The sequence below is a fragment of the Colletes latitarsis genome, chromosome 12 (genome assembly GCF_051014445.1).
Source record: "Colletes latitarsis isolate SP2378_abdomen chromosome 12, iyColLati1, whole genome shotgun sequence".
NCBI classification, from domain to species: domain Eukaryota; kingdom Metazoa; phylum Arthropoda; class Insecta; order Hymenoptera; family Colletidae; genus Colletes; species Colletes latitarsis.
Genome location: NC_135145.1, coordinates 25,533,662 through 25,554,179, shown reverse-complemented (window position 1 = coordinate 25,554,179; position 20,518 = coordinate 25,533,662). Strand labels below are relative to the sequence as shown.

The 20,518-nt window shown below is 31.7% G+C and overlaps 1 protein-coding gene across 2 annotated transcripts in view; it reads right to left on the bottom strand.

The window, feature by feature from the left end:
- Window positions 1-20,518, bottom strand: part of Oatp74d (Organic anion transporting polypeptide 74D) — a 139,322-nt gene that overhangs the window by 17,630 nt on the left and 101,174 nt on the right. For both annotated transcript variants that reach the window (XM_076779734.1, XM_076779735.1), the window contains 2 exons: window positions 16,744-16,884; window positions 12,241-12,363 (listed from right to left, as the gene is read on the bottom strand). In XM_076779734.1, the coding sequence (XP_076635849.1) occupies window positions 12,241-12,363; window positions 16,744-16,884 (264 nt within the window). The remainder of the gene's footprint in view (window positions 1-12,240; window positions 12,364-16,743; window positions 16,885-20,518) is intronic.

Here is a 20,518-nt window from a genome sequence, read left to right as displayed (position 1 = left end):
TCCCGAAATTACATTCGAAATATCGAGCTTGAATGAAGGTTTGCTTTGCAGACTTGAAGCTTCTTTGGGGCACGAATTATCATTAAAAATTGTTAAATACTGCTTAAATATTGTTCAAGTAATTATGTTTTTTGTTGGAATTGTTTAATTTATATTATGTTGTGTTATTCACAGGTTTTCTGTGTTGAAAGCTTCGAAAGAGTGCTGGGTTTGTGATAGTTTGTGTCAGCTTTGAGGGGTTTGTTTACTATTGATATTGGAGGTCCCGTCCGCCATTTTCTCGACGATTTTTCGAAAAGATCGATGAGAAGAACTGTTCTCTCGCGTCAATTTTGTTTATCGAAATTACTTTCGAAGTATCGAGCTTGAAGGTTTGCTTTGCAGACTTGAAGCTTCTTTGGGGGCACGAATTATCATTAAAAATTGTTAAATATTGCTTAAATATTGTTTAAGTAATTATATTTTTTGTTAGAATTGTTTAATTTATATTATGTTGTGTTATTCACAGGTTTTCTGTGTTGAAAGCTTCGAAAGAGTGCTGGGTTTGTGATAGTTTGTGTCAGCTTTGAGAGGTTTGTTTACTATTGATATTGGAGGTCCCGTCCGCCATTTTCTCGACGATATTTCGAAAAGATCGATGAGAAGAACTGTTCTCTTGCGTCAATTTTGTTTATCGAAATTACTTTCGAAGTATCGAGCTTGAAGGTCTGCTTTGCAGACTTGAAGCTTCTTTGGGGCACGAATTATCATTAAAAATTGTTAAATATTGCTTAAATATTGTTCAAGTAATTATATTTTTTGTTGGAATTGTTTAATTTATATTATGTTGTGTTATTCACAGGTTTTCTGTGTTGAAAGCTTCGAAAGAGTGCTGGGTTTGTGATAGTTTGTGTCAGTTTTGAGAGGTTTGTTTACTATTGATATTGATGGTCCCGTCCGCCATTTTCTCGACGATTTTTCGAAAAGATCGATGAGAAGAACTGTTCTCTTGCGTCAATTTTGTTTATCGAAATTACTTTCGAAGTATCGAGCTTGAATGAAGGTTTGCTTTGCAGACTTGAAGCTTCTTTGGGGCACGAATTATCATTAAAAATTGTTAAATATTGCTTAAATATTGTTTAAGTAATTATATTTCTTGTTGGAATTGTTTAATTTATATTATGTTGTGTTATTCACAGGTTTTCTGTGTTGAAAGCTTCGAAAGAGTGCTGGGTTTGTGATAGTTTGTGTCAGCTTTGAGAGGTTTGTTTACTATTGATATTGAAAGGTCAATGACCTGTAAACAACACGTGACACTAGTTTCATTTCATATTTGTGACTGTATTACTGTATACAAAATTTTAATGGGGGATTCTAGAGGCCAAAATAAGACGAAAATCAAGAATATCAATTTGTTGATGGAGGCTTCGTTAAAAAGTTATTAATGTTTAAAGTTTCGACACAACTGAATTTTTTTCTCGAAAATGCGCAGGATTTCGGGGGTGTGTCTAATGACCAAAAATTATTGCAATTGACGCCCACAGCTAACAGTATTTTTTTCAAAATGATTTGAAATTTTTTAATTTTGTCGAAAAATTTATCCATTTTCCTGAATTTTTTTCTCGAAAATGGGTAGGATTTGAAGGGTATGTCTAATGACCAAAAATGATTGTAATTGACTCCCCTAGATAAAAATAATTTTTCCAGAACGATTTGAAATATTTTAATTTTCTCGAAAAATTTATCCATATTCCTGAATTTTTTTCTCGAAAGTGGGCAGGATTTCGAGGGTACGTCTAATGACCAAACATGATAGTAATTGCCCCCCCTAGCTAAAAATAATTTTTTTAAAACGATTCGAAATTTTTTAATTTTGTCCACAAATTTGTCCACCTTCGTGAATTTTTTTCTCGAAAGTGGATACGATTTCGGGGATATGTCTAATGACCATAAATGATTGTAATTGATCCCTGTAGCCAATCATATTTTTTTTAGAATGATTTGAAATTTTTTTTTTCAACGAGAAATTTAGACAGTCCATCCCCTGTAAGTTCTTCTTCAAAATTCGTTTTTGATTTTTAGTAATTTTGTTTGACATCCTACAGAAAAGTTGTCTAATACTTTTTTGTAGGTACCTATGAGCTCTATTTCAGAAAAAAGTTTCATTAAAATATATTCACTATTATAGAGATTATGGCTGTTTGAAAATTGGACCATTATTTTGGGGGTTTTTCTTATTTTACGGGGTCAAGAATCAACTTTTCGGATATTTTTAGAATTTCTACATATTCTTTATTAAAATACGCGTAGATTGCTTTCTTAAACATTAAAATCGTCCAATCCATTCAGAAGTTATGATATTTTAAAGATTTGATTAAAATTTCCAAGGAACCATTTTGGTCTCAAATTAGATTTTCATTTAGGAATTTTTTTCTCGAAAATGCGTTGGATTTCGGGAGTTTGTGTAATGACTACAAATGATTGTAATAGACCCCTGCAAATGACAATATTTTTTTTAAATCGATTTGAAATTTTTTAATTTTGTGGAAAAATATCATACTTTCTCGAATTTTTTTGTAGAAAGTGGATACGATTTCGAGGGTATGTCTAATGACCATAAATGATTGTAATTGACCCCTGTAGCCAATCATATTTTTTTTAGAATGATTTGAAATTTTTTTTTTCAACGAGAAATTTAAGCACCTATCCCCCATCGATTTTTCTTAAAAATTAAAAGTTTCACATTTGGTTGCAGATGGGGGTTAAGGGTTTTTAAATTTTTCGATCAAATGTAAATAAAAAGATTTCCAGTTGAGCACCACTGCTCTGTAAGCTTCATATTTGGCTGCAAGTGGGGGTTAAGGGTGTTTTTTTTAATTTTTCTAAGCAATTTTGAAGTGAAATCTTCACATGTTCGATGTCTCGAGAGTCTGGTCGTGCGATTTGTCTAGTAATACGCGAATCGCGTGCGTCCACGGTACAGAATTGATGGCGCCAATAATTCCACGATGTTTCGCGGTTTTTAGACTAACAGCTCGCGATGAGAACAGGTTTCCAAGTTTACTAAAGCGCAGTCTCCAGATTTAACCCACAAAAGATCAATTCTCAAACGAACTTGCCACAGAAACTAAGATTCACGAACTTCGACGACAATATTTTAGTCGACATACCAAAGCTTCAATTACGGAATAGATATCAAAATTCCTCCAAAGTTAGTTTACAGAATAAATTGAAATTTTAATAGAAGATTCTAGAGGCCAAAATGAGACGAAAATCAAGAATAAAATTTTCTCGATAGAGGCTTCGTTCAAAAGTTATTAGCAGTTGCGTCTGGTGGAGCGCCAAGCAGCTGCGCGCGCACGATAGTAGTCCCCAGCTCCGCTCAGTGGCGCTGCGGTACAAGCTCAACTTTGAACGCTAATATCTTCTCAACGAAGCCTCTATCGAGAAAATAGTATTCTTCATTTTCGTCTTATTTTGGCCCCTAGAATCTCCCATTCAAATTTCGTGGTCGAAATCCTACATATAAACGAAAAAAAATCCAAAAAAGATGGCTGAGTGTTTCGAAAAGGAGTAGAAAATCCAATACTGATTGTTAACAAATAACTAATACCTAAATTCGCTCGTTATCGTAGTTTTTGACGCGTTTAATTATATTGTAGTGGATTTCTATTTCCCAAAAGTGTTTCAGTCGAATTGTTGGTGGACTTCGACGTGTGGTCGTGGCGAGTGTAGGAGTGTGGCAGGTGTGTGCGCGGACGGTGGCCCCTGTGTGCGTTAATAATGATGACTGACCGAGTGGTGCGCTAGGTGGGGCAAGTTCACGGTCATGCGCAGTGCATAGCGCTTTGTAGGCACGCGCACGTGCATTTCTCCGTGCATATACGGCCGTGTTCCTCTCTGCTCCTCGCGGGGAGACTTATCTCAGCTATCTCGTGCACCTCGCCCGACATAACACCAGCGACGTAACCCACCAGAAATCCACAACTACGCGTTGCACACCCACACGTCCCAAACTACTCACCACTTCAAAAGTAAACACAATATTTGCAATAAAAAATTACTTTTTTTGCTTCTGGAAAATATTTTTTGACTGTGAATTAAACAAATAAGGAATATTATTATTATAATTATGGAAACTATTCTGTGCATTAATTGTTATTATTAAATTATTGACACACTTTGAAATAATTATTTATTTTTGAGTATGTGAATATTCATGTTTAGTTGGATATTTTTTTTTTGTTTTGTGTCAATTTGGAAAGCCTTTTTAATATTGATTTTACGATCTTTTTATTCTTTTTTTAATCTATTTTGCAATTTCGATTTATTGATTATTGAATTTTTTTTATTTTAGATTTGCTGGCTATTTTGGTGAAACTTTGTAGACTTATGGAGCAGCCAAAAATAGTTGACACGTGTTTTTTTTTAGCTAAGGTAGCTCGAGTTTGAGGGGTGAAACCACCCCTTGAAGTTTTGGATCGAGCTATCTCGAAAAGGGAAAGATATACGAGGAAATTGTTAATGGGCGAGGTTAATGGTTTCTCATGTAGAATAATATGGTGTTGAAAAATTTAACAAAATATAATTTGTTTATAACAAATAAAAATATGGAATTTTTTTTCTCGAAAATGGTTGGGATTTCGAGGGTATGTGTAATGACCAAAAATACTTGTAATTGACCCCTCTAACTACGTATAATTTTTTTAAAACAATTTGAAAATTTTTAATTTTGTCGAAATATTTATCCACATTCCTGAATTTTTTTCTCGAAACTGGGTAGGATTTCGCGGGTATGTCTATTGACCATAAATTATTATAATTGGTCCCCGCAAGCAAAAATAATTTTTTTAGAACGATTTAAAATTTTTTAATTTTCTTGAAAAATTTCACACCTTCTAGAATTTTTTTCTCAAAAATGGTTAGGATTTCGAGGATATGTTTAGTAACCAAAAATGATTGTAATTGACCTCTGTAACTAAATGTAATTTTTTTAGTTCGATTTGAAAGTTTTTTTGTCGCCGAGAAATTTAAACAGTCCATCCCCTTTAAGTTCTTCTTAAAAATTAGTTTTTCATTTTTGATAATTTTATTTGACGCCCTACAGAAAAATTGTCTAATACTTTTTCGTAGGTCCCCATGGGCTCTACTTCAGAAAAAAGTTTCATTCAAATATATTCACTATTGTAGGAGTTATGGCTGTTTGAAAATTGGACCATTTTTATTGGGTTTTTCTAATTTTGCGGTGTCAAGCATCGACTTTTTGAATATTTTTAAAATTTCTATATATTCTACACTAAAATACGCGTCGTTTGGCTTTTCGAACATTAAAATCGTCCAATCCGTTCAGAAGTTATGGTGTTTCAAAGATTCGCATGAAAATTCGGGCAGGAATTAGATTTAGGAATTTTTTTCTCGAAAATGGTTAGGATTTCGAAGGTATGCCTACTGACCAAAAATGATCATAATCAACCCCTACAGCCGATAGTATTTTTTTTAGAACGATTCGAAATTTTTTAATTTTGTGGAAAAATTTGACATTTTCTCGAATTTTTTTCTAGAAAGTGGTTACGATTTTCGGAGTATGTCTAATGACCAAAAATGATTATAATTGACCTCTGTAGCCAATCATATTTTTTTTAGAATGATTTGAAATTTTTTTTTTCGTCGAAAAATTTCAATACTTTCTAGAATTTTTATCTAGGAAATGAGTAGGATTTCGGGGATATGACTCTTCACCAAAAATGATTGTAATTGATCCCTGAAGTCAATCATATTTTTTTTAGAATGATTTTACATTTTTTTTTTCGTCGAGAAATTTAAACAGTCCATCCCCTTTAAGTTCTTCTTAAAAATTAGTTTTTCATTTTTGATAATATTATTTGACACTCTACAGAAAAATTATCTAATACTTTTTCGTAGGTCCCCATGGGCTCTACTTCAGAAAAAAGTTTCATTGAAATATATTCACTATTGTAGGAGTTATGGCTGTTCAAAAATTGGACCATTTTTATTGGGTTTTTCTAATTTTGCGGTGTCAAGCATCGACTTTTTGAATATTTTTAAAATTTCTACAGATTCTACACTAAAATACGCGTCGTTTGGCTTTTCGAACATTAAAATCGCCCAATCCAATCAGAAGTTATGGTCTTTTAAAGATTCCCATGAAAATTCGGGCAGAAATTAGATTTAGGAATTTTTTTCTCAAAAATGGTTAGGATTTCGGGGGTATACCTATTGACCAAAAATGATTATAATCGCCCCTTGCAACCGAAAGTATTTTTTTTAGAACGATTCAAAATTTTTTTTCCCCTGAAAAAGGGGACTACCCTCTGTCGATTTTTCTTAAAAATTAGTTTTTTATTTTTAGTAATTTCATTTGACATTCTACAGAAAAGTTGTTTAATACTTTTTTGTAGATCCCCATGGGCTCTACTTTAGAAAAAAGTTTCAATGAGCTACCTTTACTATTACCTTATACTAAACAATAATAAATAAAAGAAAAGAATATCAAAATGATTAAATTCTTTTTCGTAGAATATACTATGTGTGCCAATAATTTTCTGATTGTTTTATTCTTTCATAGTCTTCTTCATAGTATTGTCAATTCACAGACTAAATATTCCATTTTAATAAATTATATTTCCCATCAAATTACAAATTCTAGTCAATTTCAGAATACCAAACCTCACAAATTTAATAACAATACCAATTTTTAAGTTGCTTAATTTCCCCTGTGTTGGGTCCCCCATCCAAGATTAAAAACATCCCCAAAAATAATAAATCACGCCCACAAAATCCAAAACAAAATCGAAAGAATCGTGTGGGGTCCTCGAACCAACGTTCGTTTATTTTTCGTTTGTGAAGTCTCCATTTAGTAGTTTACTATATAACAATACCAATTTTTAAGTTGCTTAATTTCCCCTGTGTTTGGTCCTTCATCCAAGATTAAAAACATCCCCAAAAATAATAAATCACGCCCACAAAATCCAAAACAAAATCGAAAGAATCGTGTGGGGTCCTCGAACCAACGTTTGTTTATTTTTCGTTTGTGAAGTCTCCATTTAGTAGTTTACTATATAACAATACCAATTTTTAAGTTGCTTAATTCCCCCTGTGTTGGGTCCCCCATCCAAGATTAAAAACATCCCCAAAAATGATAAATCACGCCCACAAAATCCAAAACAAAATCGAAAGAATCGTGTGGGGTCCTCGAACCAACGTTCGTTTATTTTTCGTTTGTGAAGTCTCCATTTAGTAGTTTGCTATATAACAATACCAATTTTTAAGTTGCTTAATTTCCCCTGTGTTGGGTCCCTCATCCAAGATTAAAAACATCCCCAAAAATAATAAATCACGCCCACAAAATCCAAAACAAAATCGAAAGAATCGTGTGGGGTCCTCGAACCAACGTTTGTTTATTTTTCGTTTGTGAAGTCTTCATTTAGTAGTTTACTATATAACAATACCAATTTTTAAATTGCTCAATTTCCCCTGTGTTTGGTCCCCCATCCAAGATTAAAAACATCCCCAAAAATAATAAATCACGCCCACAAAATCCAAAACAAAATCGAAAGAATCGTGTGGGGTCCTCGAACCAACGTTCGTTTATTTTTCGTTTGTGAAGTCTCCATTTAGTAGTTTACTATATAACAATACCAATTTTTAAGTTGCTTAATTTCCCCTGTGTTTGGTCGCCCATTCAAGATTAAAAACATCCCCAAAAATAATAAATCACGCCCACAAAATCCAAAACAAAATCGAAAGAATCGTGTGAGGTCCTCGAACCAACGTTTGTTTATTTTTCGTTTGTGAAGTCTCCATTTAGTAGTTTACTATATAACAATACCAATTTTTAAGTTGCTTAATTTCCCCTGTGTTGGGTCCCTCATCCAAGATTAAAAACATCCCCAAAAATAATAAATCACGCCCACAAAATCCAAAACAAAATCGAAAGAATCGTGTGAGGTCCCCGAACCAACGTTTGTTTATTTTTCGTTTGTGAAGTCTCCATTTAGTAGTTTACTATATAACAATACCAATTTTTAAGTTGCTTAATTTCCCCTGTGTTGGGTCCCCCATCCAAGATTAAAAACATCCCCAAAAATAATAAATCACGCCCACAAAATCCAAGATAAAATCGAAAGAATCGTGTGGGGTCCTCGAACCAACGTTTGTTTATTTTTCGTTTGTGAAGTCTCCATTTAGTAGTTTGCTATATAACAATACCAATTTTTAAGTTGCTTAATTTCCCCTGTGTTTGGTGCCTCATCCAAGATTAAAAACATCCCCAAAAATAATAAATCACGCCCACAAAATCCAAAACAAAATCGAAAGAATCGCGTGGGGTCCTCGAACCAACGTTTGTTTATTTTTCGTTTGTGAAGTCTCCATTTAGTAGTTTGCTATATAACAATACCAATTTTTAAGTTGCTTAATTCCCCCTGTGTTGGGTCCCTCATCCAAGATTAAAAACATCCCCAAAAATAATAAATCTCGCCCACAAAATCGAAAGAATCGTGTGAGGTCCTCGAACCAACGTTTGTTTATTTTTCGTTTGTGAAGTCTCTGTTTTGGTGGGGTTTTCCATTCGTCAACGGTTGCTCGTTCGATGGGAGCTGTCAAGGTCGAAGCGAGGCAACGATAAACACCGCGAAGGGTCGCCGTGTCTCGAGGGGTTCCCAGAAAACGGCTCGCTCGTGTTTCAGAAAGCGCGTTGGGCCGCGTGCTCGCACGATCGAGCGCGCAGACACGCCGACTGCCAGCCGAAATCCGCCATTGACCTTGACTGCACGGTTCACGCTTCAGAGATCATCCCATTGGCCCGTCCTTTCGTCCCCATCCACAACACTCTTAGTCCCCCAACGTGGACATCGAAATTAACAACAAATCAACTCACGCTCCCATTTCCTAATTTTTGCAACAATTTCTCGCTCGAATACATTCTGATTTAATTATCTACAATTGATAAATGGTAATTGAAAAATTATTTAAATAGAATTCTGTATCATTGGAATAGATAATCGAGTGATTATTAAAATGGAATTCTTTTTTACTTGGAATAGATAAAAATAGTAAGGAAAGGGGACAATTATTATCACATTCAATGCCAGAGCAAAAATATATAATTTTTTAAGTAAAATGTCGATTTTGGACCATTGTGAGCTATAAACAAATATTTTGTGATAAATTTCAACCCTCTATCTTGGTCAGGAGGGTAGTTTATAGGGGGGAATTTTAATGGGGGATTCTAGAGCCCAAAATAAGTCGAAAAGAAAGAATATTAATTTGTTGATGGAGGCTTCGTTAAAAAGTTATTAGCGTTTAAAGTTCTGACTGTTTTGAATTTTTTTCTCGAAAATGGTTAGGAATTTGGGGGTATGTCTATTCACCAAAAATGATTGCAATTGACCCCCACACCTAACCATATTTTTTTCGGAACGATTTGACATTTTTTTTTTTCGATGAAAAAGGGGATTACCCTCTGTCGATTTTTCTTTACAATTCGTTTTTGATTTTTAGTAATTTTGTTTGACGTTCTACAGAAAAATTGTTTAATACTTTTTTGTAGGTACGTATGGGCTCTACTTCAGAAAAAAGTTTCATTTAAATATATTTAAAATTGTAGGAGTTATGGCTGTTTGAAAATTGAACCATTTTCACGAAATCCGTATTTTTCTGCGTTTTTAATTTTTCACCCCCAGGATTTCGAACCGAAAAATCTGAAAAAATTCAGGGACATACCCAATAACAATACGCATTTACAGTAATTATACAAATTTAGTGTCTCGAAAGCTTCGATACGAAATCGGAATTTTTCTGCTTTTTTTTGCGATTTTAATTTTTCACCCCCAGGATTTCGAATCGAAAAATCTGAAAAAATTCAGAGACATAAGCAATGATAATACACATTTATAATAATTATATAAATTTAGTGTCTCGAAAGCTTCGACACGAAATCGGTATTTTTCCGCTTTTTTTCGCGATTTTACTTTTTCACCCCCCGGATTTGGAACCGAAAAATCTGAAAAAATTCAGAGACATACCCAATAACAATACACATTTACAATAATTATACAAATCTAGTGTCTCGAAAGCTTCCATACGAAATCGGTATTTTTCAGCGTTTTTTAACGTTTTTAATTTTTCACCCCCAGGATTTCGAATCGAAAAATCTGAAAAAATTCAGGGACATACCCAATAACAATACACATTTACAGTAATTATATAAATCTAGTGTCTCGAAAGCTTGCATATGAAATCGGTATTTTTCTGCTTTTTTTTGCGATTTTAATTTTTCACCCCCAGGATTTCGAATCGAAAAATCTGAAAAACTTCAGGGACATAACCAATGGCAATACACATTTACAGTAATTATATAAATCTAGTGTCTCGAAAGCTTCCATAGGAAATCGGTATATTTCTGCTTTTTCTCGCGATTTTAATTTTTCACCCCCAGGATTTCGAATCGAAAAATCTGAAAAAATTCAGGAACATAACCAATGACAATACGTATTTACAGTAATTATACAAATCTAGTGTCTTGAAAGCTTCGATAAGAAATCGGTATTTTTCTGTGTTTTTTTGCGATTTTAATTTTTCACCCCCAGAATTTCGAATCGAAAAATCTGAAAAAATTCAGGGACATACCCAATAACAATACACATTTACAGTAATTATACAAATCTAGTGTCTCGAAAGCTTCCATACGAAATCGGTAGTTTTCTGCTTTTTTTTGCGATTTTAATTTTTCACCCCCAGGATTTCGAATCGAAAAATCTGAAAAAATTCAAGGTCATACCCAATAACAATACACATTTACAATAATTATATAAATCTAGTGTCTCGAAAGCTTCCACACGAAATCGGTATTTTTCTGCTTTTTTTCGCGTTTTTAATTTTTCACCCCCAGGGTTTCGAATCGAAAAATCTGAAAAAATTCAAGGACATACCCAATAACAATACACATTTACAGTAATTATACAAATCTAGTGTCTCGAATGCTTCCATACGAAATCGGTATTTTTCTGCTTTTTTTAGAGTTTTCAATTTTTCACCCCCAGGATTTCGAATCGAAAAATCTGAAAAAATTCAGGAACATAACCAATGACAATACGCATTTACAGTAATTATATAAATCCAGTGTCTCGAAAGCTTCCATATGAAATCGGTATTTTTCTGCTTTTTTTCGCGATTTTAATTTTTCACCCCCAGGATTTTGAATCGAAAAATCTGAAAAAATTCAGGGACATAAGCAATGATAATACGCATTTACAATAATTATATAAATTTAGTGTCTCGAAAGCTTCGATAAGAAATCGGTATTTTTCTGCTTTTTTTAGAGTTTTCAATTTTTCACCCCCAGGATTTCGAATGGAAAAATCTGAAAAAATTCAGGAACATACCCCATAACAATACACATTTACAATAATTATATAAATTTAGTGTCTCGAAAGCTTCGATAAGAAATCGGTATTATTCTGTGTTTTTTTGCGATTTTAATTTTTCACCCCCAGGATTTCGAATCGAAAAATCTGAAAAAATTCAAGAACATACTCAATAACAATACACATTTACAGTAATTATACAAATCTAGTGTCTTTAAAGCTTCGACAGGAAATCGGTATTTTTCGGTTTTTTTTTGCAATTTTAATTTTTCACCCCCAGGATTTCGAATCGAAAAATCTGAAAAAATTCAGGAACATAACCAATGACAATACGTATTTACAGTAATTATACAAATCTAGTGTCTTGAAAGCTTCGATAAGAAATCGGTATTTTTCTGTGTTTTTTTGCGATTTTAATTTTTCACCCCCAAGATTTCGATTCAAAAAATCCAAAAAAATTCTCAAACACGTATCTCGATATCCACAATGCCCCACATTTTTTTCACAATTTTCCAGCTCGATGAAATACTGAAAATCGGCACAAAACTCGCCAATCCGATTTTCCCCTATAACTACCCTCCCGAACAAGCTGGAGGGTTGAAATTTGGCAGAGAATATTTCTTCGTAATGCTCTGTCGATCCATGGTGTGTAAAATTTGGTTCGAGGGCGCGTTGGACCCCCTCAGTCTTGTTTAGAGGGCTCTGGAACGATCGATGATACTTTTATCTTTCTCGTCGAATCTTCCCCGGGCAATTTCACGGGCTCGCGGGAAGCCATAAAATCAAATTAAACCGCCTCTGATCCGATGGCCCCAGCTTAAACACCAGCCTCCCTGACGAACAATTCGCGTCGCCGCGATAAATCAGCGCTTACCTCTGAGACTAGGCTTTCTGGCGTCCGGCCGTTTCGGCGGCGTTCTGCTCGCAGGCAGCCTCGTCGGGAACGCGAACATTCCCAAGCTGACCAGCACCAGCATGGCGGATATTAGCACCAAACCTGAAACACCGAATTCCACCTTCCTTTTTCTCTGTTTCTCTGGTGAGTTGCTCGGTGAGCGTTAATATGGCGTCCAACGACGTCGATCCAACGAATTAAGAGGAACGTCTCTATAAATCGATGCTACAATTATTTTATTTAAAAAGGATTTATATTCTGTTTTCATTTTCTTTTAACCGTTAATATGGGAGTGAGTTTTTCAGAATGCGATTTTAGTTTATTAGTGAAAAGAGTTGGAAATGGAGAATAAATTGTGGTAAATTGGAATATTTTTTGAAAATGGGAAAATCTTTGTATAGGGTAGTGGGCACCCCTGGGGGATTTAATGGGAGATTCTGGGGGCCAAAATAGGAAGAAAGTTGAGAATATTAATTTGTTGATTGAGGCTTCGTTAAAAAGTTATTAAATGTTTAAAGTTTCGACTGTTTTGAATTTTTTTCTCGAGAATGCGTAGGATTTCGGGGGTATGTGTAATGACCAAAAATGATTGTAATAGACCCCTGCAAATGACAGTAATTTTTTTAGAACGATTCGAAATTTTTTAATTTTGTGGAAAAATATCATACTTTCTAGAATTTTTTTCTAGGGAATGAGTAGGATTTCGGGGATACGACTCCTCACCAAAAATGATTGAAATTGACCCCTGTAGCCAATCATATTTTTTTTAGAATGATTTTACATTTTTTTTTTAATCGAGAAATTTAGACAGTCCATCCCCTTTAAGTTCTTCTTAAAAATTCGTTTTTGATTTTTAGTAATTTTGTTTGTCATCCTACAGAAAAGTTGTTTAATACTTTCTTGTAGGTATCGATGAACTCTACTTCCTCCAAAAATTTCAATTCAATATATTCACTATTCTAGAAGTTATGGCCGTTTGAAAACGCTCGGTGAGCGTTAATATGGCGTCCAACGACGTCGATTCAACGAATTAAGAGGAACGTCTCTATAAATCGATGCTCCAATTATTTTATTTAAAAAGAATTTATATTCTATTTTCATTTTCTTTTAACCGTTAATATGGGAGTGAATTTTACAGAATAGGATTTTTGTTTATTAGTGAAAAGAGTTGGAAATGGAGAATAAATTGGAATATTTTTTTGAAATGTTATTTTTTGGAAATGGGAAAATCTTTGTATAGGGTAGTGGGCATCCCTGGGGGATTTAATGGGAGATTCTGGGGGCCAAAATAGGAAGAAAGTTGAGAATATTAATTTGTTGATTGAGGCTTCGTTAAAAAGTTATTAAATGTTTAAAGTTTTGTCGGTTCTGAATTTTTTTCTAAGAAATGAGTAGGATTTTGGGGGTATGTCTAATGACCAAAAATGATTGTAATAGACCCCTGCAAATGACAATATTTTTTTTTAAATCGATTTGAAATTTTTTAATTTTGTGGAAAAATATCACACTTTCTCGAATTTTTTTCTAGAAAGTGGTTACGATTTTCGGGGTATGTCTAATGACCATAAATTATTGAAATTGACCCCTGTAGCCAATCATATTTTTTTTAGAATGATTTTACATTTTTTTTTTCGTCGAGAAATTTAGACAGTCCATCCCCTTTAAATTCTTCTTAAAAATTAGTTTTTCATTTTTAGTAACTTTGTTTGACATCCTACAGAAAAGTTGTCTAATACTTTTTTATAGATATGCATGAGCTTTACTTCAGAAAAAAGTTTCATTGAAATATATTCACTATTATAGAAATTATGGCTGTTTGAAAATTGGACCATTATTTTGGGGGTTTTTCCCATTTTGCGGGGTCAAGAATCAACTTTTCGGATATTTTTAGAATTTCTACATATTCTTTATTAAAATACGCGTAGATTGCTTTTTTAAACATTAAAATCGTCCAATCCATTCAGAAGTTATGACATTTTAAAGATTCGATTGAAATTTCCAAGGAACCATCTTTGGTCTCAAATTAGATTTTCATTTAGGAATTTTTTTCTCGAAAATGCTTAGGATTTCGGGGGTATGTGTAATGACCAAAAGTGATTGTAATATACCCCTGCAAATGACAATATTTTTTTTAAATCGATTTGTAATTTTTTAATTTTGTGGAAAAATATCATACTTTCTAGAATTTTTTTCTATGGAATGAGTAGGATTTCGGGGATATGACTCCTCACCAAAAATGATTGAAATTGAGCCCTGTAGGCAATCATATTTTTTTTAGAATAATTTAAAATTTTTTTTTTCGTCGAGAAATTTAGACAGTCCATCCCCTTTAAGTTCTTCTTAAAAATTCGTTTTTGATTTTTAATAATTTTGTTTGACATCCTACAGAAAAGTTGTTTAATACTTTCTTGTAGGTACCTATGAACTCTACTTCCTCCAAAAATTTCAATTCAATGTATTCACTATTATAGAAATTATGGCTGTTTGAAAATTGGACCATTATTTTGGGGGTTTTTCTAAAATTATGGGGTCAAAGAACAACTTCTCTGATATTTTTACAATTTCTATATATTCTCCACTAAAATACGCGTCGTTTGGCTTTTCAAACATTAAAATCGTCCAATCCGTTCAGAAGTTATGATATTTTAAAGATTCGATTGAAATTTCCAAGGAACCATCTTTGATCTCAAATTAGATTTTCATTTAGGAATTTTTTTCTCGAAAATGCGTAGGATTTCGGGGGTATGTGTAATGACCAAAAATGATTGCAATGGACCCCTGCAAATGACAATATTTTTTTTAAATCGATTTGAAATTTTTTAATTTTGTCGAAAAATATCCCACCTTCTCGAATTTTTTTCTAGGGAATGAGTAGGATTTCGTGGGTATGTCTAATGACCATAAATGATTGTAATTGACCCCTGTAGCCAATCATATTTTTTTTAGAATGATTTTACATTTTTTTTTAATCGAGAAATTTAGACAGTCCATCCCCTTTAGGTTCTTCTTAAAAATTCGTTTTTGATTTTTAATAATTTTGTTTGACATCCTACAGAAAAGTTGTGTAATACTTTTTTGTAGGTCCCCATGGGCTCTACTTCAGAAAAAAGTTTCATTGAAATATATTCACTATTATAGAGATTATGGCTGTTTGAAAATTCGACCATTATTTTGGGGGTTTTTCTTATTTTACGGGGTTAAGAATCAACTTTTCGGATATTTTTACAATTTCTATATATTCTCCACTAAAATACGCGTCGTTTGGCTTTTCAAACATTAAAATCGTCCAATCCATTCAAAAGTTATGATATTTTAAAGATTCGATTGAAATTTCCAAGGAACCATCTTTGATCTCAAATTAGATTTTCATTTAGGAATTTTTTTCTCGAAAATGCGTAGGATTTCGGAGTTATGTCTAATGACCAAAAATGATTGCAATGGACCCCTGCAACCGAAAATAATTTTTTCAGAATAATTTGAAATTTTCTAATTTAATTTTTTAATAACTTTTTAACGAAGCCTCAATCAAGAAGGTTTATTAAACTTAGTAGGTTTAATAAATCATCCATAATTATTAGTGAGAATAAGAACCTCTAAACACTATACTAACATTCACTATTCCACTAAAAAATTCGAACAAGTTTACCAAAAAAAAATTAAAAAATCACTACAAAAAGAATTTTCCAATATCAAAGAAACTTTATCTATTTCTATCCATAATATATTAGATGCTCTAGAAACTCCAATCACGATATTTTTAAAACACTATCAATAATACATAACGAACCAAAGAATTCATTGAACTGAATACAATTTTAAAAAATGTAAATATACTAAAATTCTAAAATTTTAATTCAACAAAATTAGTAATCGATAAGGTATCAGCTCTGTCCTCGTACATTTCTCAGAACATATACAAATAGATGAAAATATATTCTAAATTTATTAATTCAACGAACACAAATCACTCATTAAAATTCAATTTTAATTTCGAAGGCTCAAAACAAATTTCTACATTTTTTTCAATCAATTTTGGAAAACATTAATCAACAAGAATTTTATATATTATATATTACATATAATTATCAATTAATTTTGCAATCTTTTAATACATACTAAGAGTCAAATTATACACAATTATCTACGAATTCATCGAATAAATATATAATCCACAATTCAATAACAATTAATTCAATATCCACAGATTAATAAATATTTTTAGTACATTAATATATAAATATGCATTTAATGTACTTCTTGGACGATTATAAAATAAATCCTCACACGTTTGGTAAGAAAATTCTATAATTGAAAAATTCAATAAAGATTTAAGACTGTTTCAATTAACAGAGGCGAAAATATCGAAATTAAGAGGAAGGAGCCGACTGAATATGGTCGAGAATGAATAGTAATTATGCTTGGAGGCTTTTCTTTAGTTATGGGGTTGTGTAAGTGGATATATTCAATGGGATTTCAATTTACCAAGCCACCATGCACCGACCCATCTCGGATCCGTTGGAGTGATTTGCGGATTCGTCGACAAATCTGCATAAATCATCGTGCAAAATGAACCCAGAATGAAGCCTAGCGCTGGGCCCAGGATCCTCACACCGATGGTGATTGCTGCAACAAAGTAACAACGAAAATTCTTTCAAATTTGATTGATTTCAGCTAATTGTGTTAATTATTTTTGAGAAATTTTTAACTTTCAGTGTTGTTATTAATGTAATAGTAGGATTAACACGGGGGAAATTTTAATGGAAGATTCTAGGGGCCAAAATAAGACGAAAATTAAGAATAGTAATTTGTTGATGGAGGCTTTGTTAAAAAGTTATTAATTATTAAAGTTCTGGGTTTACTGAATTTTTTTCTGGAGAAGGGGTGGGATTAAGGGGGTAGGTCTATTGAGAGAAAATTATTGTAATTGACCCCTCTAGATAATAATAATTTTTTTAGAACGATTTGAAATTTTTTTTTTTTTGACAAATTTCATATCTTTTGGAATTTTTTTCTCGAAAATGCGTGGGATTTTGGGGGTATGTCTAATGACCCAAAATTATTGCAATTAACCCCTGCAAATGAGAATATTTTTTTTAGAACGATTTGAAATTTTTTTTTTTTCGACAAATTTCATATCTTTTGGAATTTTTTTCTCGAAATTGGGTAGGATTTTGAGGGTATGTGTAATGACCCAAAATTATTGCAATTAACCCCTGCAAATGAGAATATTTTTTTTAGAATGATTTGAAATTTTTTTTTTTTCGTCGACAAATTTCATATATTTTGGAATTTTTTTCTCGAAATTGAGTAGGATTTCGGGGGTATGTCAAATGACCCAAAATTATTGCAATTAACCCCTGTAAATGAGAATATTTTTTTTAGAACGATTTGAAATTTTTTTTTTTTCGTCGACAAATTTCATATCTTTTGGAATTTTTTTCTCGAAATTGGGTAGGATTTCGGGGGTATGTGTAATGACCCAAAATTATTGCAATTGACCCCCACAGGTAACGATATTTTTTTTAGAACGATTTGAAATTTTTTTTTTTTCGTTGACAAATTTCATATCTTTTGGAATTTTTTTCTTGAAATTGGATAGGATTTTGGGGGTATGTCAAATGACCCAAAATTATTGCAATTAACCCCTGCAAATGAGAATATTTTTTTTAGAACGATTTGAAATTTTTTTTTTTTCGTCGACAAATTTCATATCTTTTCGAATTTTTTTCTCGAAATTGAGTAGAATTTTGAGGGTATATATAATGACCAAAAGTGATTCTAATTGACCCCTCTAGCTAAAAATAATTTTTTTAAAACGATTTGAAATTTTTTTTTTTTCGTCGACAAATTTCATATCTTTTGGAATTTTTTTCTCGAAAGTGTGTAGGATTTTGGGGGTATGTGTAATGACTAAAAATTATTGTATTTGACCTCCCTAGCTAACTATAATTTTTTTAGAACGATTTGAAAAATTCTATTTTCACCGAAAAATTTAGGCACCTTTTCGAATTTTTTTCTCGAAATTGGGGAGGATTTCGGGGGTATGTGTAATGACCAAAAATGATTGCAATTAACCCCTCTAGATAGAAATAATTTTTCTAAGACGATTTGAAATTTTTATTTTTGCAAAATAATTTAGGTACCTATCCCCTGTCGATTTTTCTTAAATATTCGTTTTTGATTTTTAGTAAATTCATTTGACGTCCTACAGGAAACTTGTCTAATACTTTTTTGTAGGTACCCATGAGCTCTACTTTAGAAAAAAGTTTCATTGAAATATATTCACTATTATAGAAATTATGGCTGTTTGAAAATTGTAAGACTTTTATGGGGTTTTTCTTATTTTACGGGGTGAAGAATCAACTTTTCGGATATTTTTACAATTTCTATAGATTCTCCGCTAAAATACGCGTCGTTTGGCTTTTCAAACATTAAAATCGTCCAATCCGTTCAAAAGTTATGATTTTTTGAAGATTCGAATGAAATTTTCGGGGAACATTTCTAGCCTGGAATTATATTTTCATTCAGGAATTTTTTTCTCGAAAATGGTTGCGATTTCAAGGGTACGTCTAATAATCAAAAATACTTGTAATTGACCCCTGCAATTGAAAATAATTTTTCCAGAACGATTTGAAATTTTTTAATTTAATTGTTAATAACATTTTAACAATCGATTCTTAAAATTTTAACAAAATTATTAAGAAAATATATAAACATATAAAATACATATTTTTATCTCTATTGTTTTCAGAGACAAGTAAATTTAACTTTACAAATGAATATATCATTTTTCAATACAAATTTCTAAATAGTTAATCTGTAAAATTTAATTATTTATAGGTACATTTTTACTATTCTGTAAATTTCACTTTATTTCACTTTAGTATTATACTATATTAATTGAAACGAATTGTTTGAAATGTAGAATAAAATAGTAGTCAATTTTTTTTAGTTTATACTTGGGAAATTTTAGTTTTAACTCGTTATTGTTTCTTTCCAATGGGAATATAATTATAATTTGAATAATAATAGTAATAACAACAGCAACAACAATAATTGCATACCAAAATACAGAGTCTAATAATAATTTTAATACTAGTAACAACAGCAACGACAACAACAACAACAATAATAATAATTTCTTACCAAAATAGAGAGTCTAATAATAATTTTAATAATACCAATAATAGTAATAACAACAACAACAACAATAACAAGAATTTCTTCCCAAAATACAGAGTCTAATAATAATTGTAGTAATAATAATACAACAACAACAACGACAACAACAATGATAACAATAACAACAAGAATTTCTTACCAAAATACAGAGTCTACTAATAATTTTAATAATAATATTAGTAACAACAACAAGAACAACAACCAACCAACCAAAAATAATTTCATACCAAAATAGGGAGTCTAATAATAATTTTAATAATAATAATGCAACAACAACAATAACCAAACAACCAACAATAATTTCATACCAAAATAGAGTGTCTAATAATAATTTTAATAATAATAATAGCAACAATAATAACAACAACAACAACAACAACAATTCCTTACCAAAATACAGAGTCTAATAATAATTTTAGTAATAATAATGCAACAACAAGAACAACAACAACCAACCAACCAAAAATAATTTCATACTAAAATAGAGTGTCTAATAATAATTTTAATAATAATAATAGCTACAATAACAACAACAACAACAATTCCTTACCAAAATACAGAGTCTAATAATAATTTTAGTAATAATAATGCAACAACAACAACGACGACAACAACGACAACAACAACCAACCAACCAACAATAATTTCATTTCAAAATAGAGAGTCTAATAATAATTTTAATAATAATAATCGCAACAATAGTAACAACAACAACAATTCCTTACCAAAATACAGAGTCTAATAATAATTTTGGTAATAATAATGCAACAACAACAACGACGACAACAACGACAACAAAAACCAACCAACCAACAATAATTTCATACCAAAATAGAGAGTCTAATAATAATTTTAATAATAATAATCGCAACAATAGTAACAACAACAACAACAACAATTCCTTACCAAAATACAGAGTCTAATAATAATTTTAGTAATAATAATGCAGCAACAACAATAACCAGACTACCAACAATAATTTCATACCAAAATAGAGTGTCTAATAATAATTTTAATAATGATAAAAGCAACAATAATAATAACAACAACAACAACAACAATTCCTTACCAAAAT